Consider the following 6,070-nt stretch of genomic DNA (forward strand, 5'->3'; position numbering starts at 1 on the left):
TATTCATTCACTCCTTCAGTTGTTCACTTGCTCATTCATTCATTCATTCACTCATTCCCTTTCTGAGTCGTCCTGCCCACAGCCAGCAGCAGTCAGCAGGTTTCCATCAGTTCAACACCAGGCAGGTTTACATTGTCCCAGAAGCAGTCGCTCAGTTTCCCTCCTGCTGACTGAGTCAGAGTCCGGAGCTCCGCCTCGCCCCAAAAAAATTATATTTGTGTTTGTTTCCAATCGAGTTTTCTGATGCCAGGAGGTCCGGATGCCGTCTGCCGTGTCGGCGTTGGTTCCACCTTGCAAAGAAAAACTTGTGAAGGGAAACGCCGCGGCAGGTTCGATCCTTCCTCCCTCCCGTCCGCAAAGTCCCGATCGCACAGCAGTCCGTCTTCCGACCCGCTCCGCCCGCTCCGTGTTTCTGTACCGCTAAAAAAACGCAGACGGGAGGCGGGCCGTCCCACACGGCTCCTCTCCTCGTCTTTCTTTACAAGTGGATGAAATACAGTGTTGGACAGTTCGTCTCCCGGCTCCCGCTCAGTCTCTGTCCGCCGCCTCAGGAGGTTTTGGCCTTCTGGTTGCAGTTGCTGTCTGTGGCCTCCGGGCGGCGCGGCGCCGGATCCTGGGGAATCTTCTTCTGCTGCTCTTTCAGACGCAGATGTCTCGGTTTGACCGGCAGCGCCACGGCCAGCAGTATGCAGCCGATATGGAGGCTGAAGTACCAGGACCTGGACAGACAGAGATTATTCAATATATAACATTTTTCATCAAACAACACAAACAGATGTTGGTGGTTAAGATTTGCTGTGTTTTAATACAAAACATGTTTTTTTTTACAATGTGCAATTTAATTTTTAGGCCAGAAATTGGGCAGCAGAACATCATGTAGTCATCACGAGTAGCAGTTCATATTGCGTTTTTTGAAAAAAAAAAAAAAATTTCGATTAATTGTGCAGCCCGACTATCGAGGGCTTTTAAATGATCTAACACACTGTCCTCTGGCGGCCATGTTGGAGGTTCTCAACTGTTAGTAACAAAGGCTGAGAAAAGCTGAGTGTTTCTGTTTGTTCCTGACTGAACTGATCATTTCATCACTGATCCATCTGATTGATTTAGTGTTTAGATAATGTCAGCTTGTTAGCTAGCTAACCATAGTATCTGGTCAGCTAACATCACTGTCTTGTTGTTAACACATCTGATTAGCACACTAGCTAACGTATCTACCGTAGTAGCAGCTAGCGTTAGCATGTTCACATTAACATCAGTGTGTTTGCTGGCTAGTTAGCTAGCTAACAGTTTGTTCGGGTTAACTGAGCAGTAGAGACGAAGGTAAAATAGCGTTTGGGCTAAAAAGGAGCCAGGGCTAAAGAGCCTATAAAGGGTTTAGGGTTGGGGACTGAAGACCAAGTTTCCTGAGACAATTTCAGATGAAGACCAAGTTTCAATCCACAACAGTCAGCTACTTCTGAGTGATTCATCTTCTTAACATCTGCAGTTAGTTTAGTCAGTCAGTGTTTAGTGTAGCTACAGCTAGCTGAACAGGAACAACAGGCTTGGAGGAATTTAGAATGGCTAAATTAATTTCAGATGAAGTGCTATAGATGTGAGCTGATAGGTTAATAAAAACAGAGGTGTTTTTTTATGGGCGTGCCGGTGAGGCGTTCAGGTACAGCTGAGTACACTGCAAAAAATGTTATTGTTATTTTTCTTAAAACAAGTGAGAAATTCTGACAATGGGACAAGATCATTCCACTTGTTTCCAATGCAGAGTCACTTATTTTATAGAAACAAGTGTCAGTATGTTGAAACAAGGCAGCAGAAAGCAGATCACTTCACCACTATCTGATGAAATGTGATTTTAAGATTAAATTCATGATGAAATGAATGAAGGGTATGATGACTTTTATAGAACGGTTACCAACATGTGTGCAGTGTGGAAAGGTTTCACCAAAGTAGTATGAGAATATAAAACAGGAGAAAGCAAGGTAAATCACCAATATATCACTAATCACTCTATATTTATATCACATCCCTGTTGGAGAAAAAGAGGAAGGGATGAAGAGTAAAGAGGATTCTTCCTATTTTCTACTATGTGGTTTTTCTAACTTTTGTGTGTGAAATCATTCCTTATCAGTAACTATGGACTTCAGTATGAAAGAGAATGATGAAGCTGTGATAAATGGGCAACTTTCTGCAGCAACTGCAATAAGCAACACTGCCTTTCATCAAGGATGGGGATTTGCAAATGAGAACAAATCAATGTGTGTCATTACAGAGAGTTGTGAGAAACAAAAGTAAATAGTAGAAAAAATAAGGTTGATGCTAACTGTGAGCAAAAGTACCCATTACTTCAAAATACAGTATACTACGACTACGACCATAGCAGTAATTCTAATAACAAAAATGAAACCAATGTATTTTAATTAGAAGATCCTTTTCATTAAAAGCTCAAAGCTCAACTTGCTACAGAAAAAGTTTACTAATTTGCAAAAAATGCCTTTCAATGTGGGGAGAAATATCTTTTTTCATCCGTCTGCTGCATCCTAAAATTCACGTTTAGAACAAAATAGGACTCCAAATACACAGAGTGACGTTCCCCAGTATGAACCAGGTGTCTGCTGGTCGTGTCCCAGTCTGTCTCCAGTCTCCCAGTTACTGACCTGTAGAACTTGATGGACGGACCGACGGACAGCAGCACGAAAGGCACCACTGTGTAGCAGATGGCGATCTGGGTGGCCGCCCATGTGATGATGTCATAGACCAGTTTGTGGGCGGGCGACCCCAGGAAGTATGGCCGAACGTTGTGTCTGACCTGAGAGGAGCAGGACGGACGTCATTAACCCTTTATTCATCTGCTTCACATCCACAGTTCACTACAGAATAAGATGAGCTTTTAGTAATAAAACGTTGGCAGTGTTTTTAGTATGTAGCTTGTAGATACATACATTTTAAAAATGAAATATCATTAACTGAATGCAGCTGATGTAGCCGGGATTATTTTTGGAACTATTTCAGGTGAGTAACGACGTATTCCTCCACTGCGTAGTGATTTTTAGCTGTAAACAGTCTCCCATCACCACCACCTTCACTAACTGTGGAAACAGGGAAAGTAGTCCCTGCTAGTTCAAAACAGTATTATTTTTGTATCATATTTTCTGTAAATTTTACCAATCTCCTACACAAAACTGCCAGATTTAGACTCCTATCATTTAAAATTACTCTCCATTTAGCTTTAGCTGCTACAAGTTCTCATTTTCTCACTTTTCAGATGATGTTAGAGGCTACTATCACTCAACATGCTAAGGTGTTAGCGTGGCGCTACAATCAATCTACATAGTGTATGCTAAAGTGTTAGCGTGGAGCTACTATCACTCAACATAGTGTATATCTAGTCCAAGAAAAGCTAAAGTGTTAGCTCCATGCTAACACTTTAGCTTTTCTTGGACTGGAGGACCACAATGGAAATAAGTCTTGTAGTTTCTTGTGTTTTATCCTCGACTGTTTTTTAACCAGGTGCATTGCATTATATTGCATATATGGAACTTGTTTTTTAAATGATCAAATAAATCAAATCAAATCAAATCCTATCACTGAACATAGTGTACGCTAAACTGTTAGCATGGAGCACCAGAGTCAGTGATCTACCAGGGACTCATGGATGGTTTTGGTGTCTCTGTTCTCATCGCTCAGCAACAAGTTGACTAACAGGACAATCTACCATAAAACTCAGTGTGTTGCTCTAAGCAGCCGGTCGGCTCACCGCTCGTGCGGCCAGTGTGATGACGATGCCGGTGAGGAAGGTGAGGTAGTAGCCGGGATACGCTCCGTGCCACATGGCCGACAGGATGAAGGTGGCCGCCGTGGGGTTGTAGGGGCAACGCTCGTAACAAACCCTGTTCACAAGTCACACAGAGACACAAGCAGGGTCACACACAACAACCGGCTGGTCTCTCTCTTGGAAGATGAATAAAGCAAATCGAACTCAACCCAACCCTGCAGGTTAGTGCCTTGCTCTGTCCGTTAGCTAACCCTGCAGGACCAGTTTAGACCTGAGACAACTTCCTGTTAGATTTCTTATCTCAGTGTTTTGGATATTCTGTCATTAGATTGTGTCTTCATTGACTTCAAACTGAAACTGGGACTGAGCTGCTTCAGATCCACACTGCTGCTGACTGATGGTTTTCCACCAGTAGATGGCAGCGTTCTAAAGCGTACCAGCTGATAGACCTGCACCTCCTGCATTAAATAAGTATGAGGTAACCCATTAGTGGAATTAAAATGCATTCCTATTGTAGTTCACAACAGAGGGATTCATTTCTAAAACACTACCTGTCCATTTTGGGGAAAAAACCCACAAAAATCATTACCTGCAGTTTATTGATCAAATCTAAAAATAAAGAGGATCCAGTTTGTCAAAGTTTCAATCAAAGACTTCACTGCTGCTCTTTAGAAAAGTACCATCATCTGTTCTGATTTGTAAAATGTGTCACTTTTTCCAAAACAGTGGATTTCTCAATTTGGAACAAAACTCTTTAATTACAGAACGGTTCTTTGGTGTCACTGCAAATGTTTTTTTGCATTATGAAAACTGAGAAAACTGAAATAAATGATTACAAGTCGGTCTGTTCTGTGTGTGATGAGGCAAACCTACAGGTTTACTGCACATCCGTTTCCTGCACTCTGTTTAAAGCGGTAGTGAAACCTGCAGAAAGGGCATTAGAGTCTGGCTGCCAGTTTGTTTTCAAGATGACTGACAACATGATAAGATGCAAGCTGTTACAGACACATGACATATTGCAGAGGTGAAAGGAGCAGTTTCTGTTTCCCTCCTCACCGTTTGAGCCAGTGAGCCGTCTGGATGTTCCAGTTGTCGAGGAAAACCTTGAAGCTCGTGGCGAACTGGAATAAAACCAAGAGAAACGTCAGAATGTGGTGATGAACAGTGATGAAGACGTGATCTGTCCTGTGAGGAGAGATGAAAACAACACATGAATCCTGATCTGACCGGTCACACGGCCTCAGATCAGATCTGGATCAGGATTCAGGATCACGTTAGTCTGCTTGAGACTCCTGAATCTCGTCCCTCCACTCTTCAGATGTTGAGGAGCGATTCAGAGTCTGCTGTTTCCCTCGTCAACGGCTTGTTCTCGCTCCGAGAAACACTTCAGCCAATCAGAGCCTTTGTGGGCGGGGCTAAAGTTTGAACCGTTCGTGCGATGGTTTTTCATTGGTGTTTCAGCAGAATAGATTTGTTGAAATCTCCTCCTTAACCAACAGATTGTCTTTAAATGGACGACATTCTTGGGTCAGTTGGTAAATGTCTGTTAACATGTAGAGGCTGACTGGCTGCAGCATCATGTGACTGAAGAGACGTCAGAGCGGCCGAAACGTCGGTCACTAGTGATTGAGATACGTCAGTCACTAGTGATTGGTTGAGATATGTTGGTCACTAGTGATTGGTTGAGATACGTCGTTTACTAGTGATTGGTTGAGATATGTTGGTCACTAGTGATTGGTTGAGATACGTCGGTCACTAGTGATTGGTTCGGGGGAAAATCAACCCCCCCACACAGAAAACGGCTAACGAGGAGGAAATCTCAGGAGGAAAACCCCACTATGCCAGGTAAATTTGAAAACGCATCTTTATTTTTCATTTTGGCCTCCCATCCACACTAAGACGCCGTTTTTGACCACCGAAAACGGATAAATTTGAAAACGCCAGTTTCCTGTTGTAGTGTGGACGGGGAAAGCGGAGCTTTTCCAAAACGCTGAGGTGGGATTGTCATGTGATCTCAGGCTGTAGCTCAACAAGTCTGTCTCGCTTTCGTCCGTCTTTTGTCGTGATTTGGACATCTTGCTGGTGCTTAAGGCTCTGCTGCTGCAACCATGACAACACTTCAGTAAACAGTGGTAACCATGGTAACGACATAAAGGTCATGGGTCAGAGGCTTGCTCATGCCCAATAAGGAAGATTTCACCGTTTTCCTATCTTTTCTGCGTATCAGTGCAGACGGGAAACTTTTAGAAAACGGCCTGGAAACGCTGAGTGGACGGAAACACAAACGGATCAGTGTGGAGA

General features: G+C 43.3%; 1 protein-coding gene across 1 annotated transcript in view; it reads right to left on the reverse strand.

The window, feature by feature from the left end:
* Positions 1-547: 547 nt before the first annotated feature.
* Positions 548-6,070, reverse strand: part of mboat2b (membrane bound O-acyltransferase domain containing 2b) — a 38,678-nt gene continuing 33,155 nt past the window's right edge. The window contains exons 10-13 of the mRNA XM_071913346.2: positions 4,826-4,890; positions 3,752-3,884; positions 2,652-2,803; positions 548-719 (exon numbers count right to left, since the gene is read on the reverse strand). Coding sequence (XP_071769447.1) covers positions 548-719; positions 2,652-2,803; positions 3,752-3,884; positions 4,826-4,890 — 522 coding nt within the window. The remainder of the gene's footprint in view (positions 720-2,651; positions 2,804-3,751; positions 3,885-4,825; positions 4,891-6,070) is intronic.

This window comes from Centroberyx gerrardi, chromosome 18 (assembly GCF_048128805.1).
Source record: "Centroberyx gerrardi isolate f3 chromosome 18, fCenGer3.hap1.cur.20231027, whole genome shotgun sequence".
Taxonomy (NCBI): Eukaryota; Metazoa; Chordata; class Actinopteri; order Beryciformes; family Berycidae; genus Centroberyx; species Centroberyx gerrardi.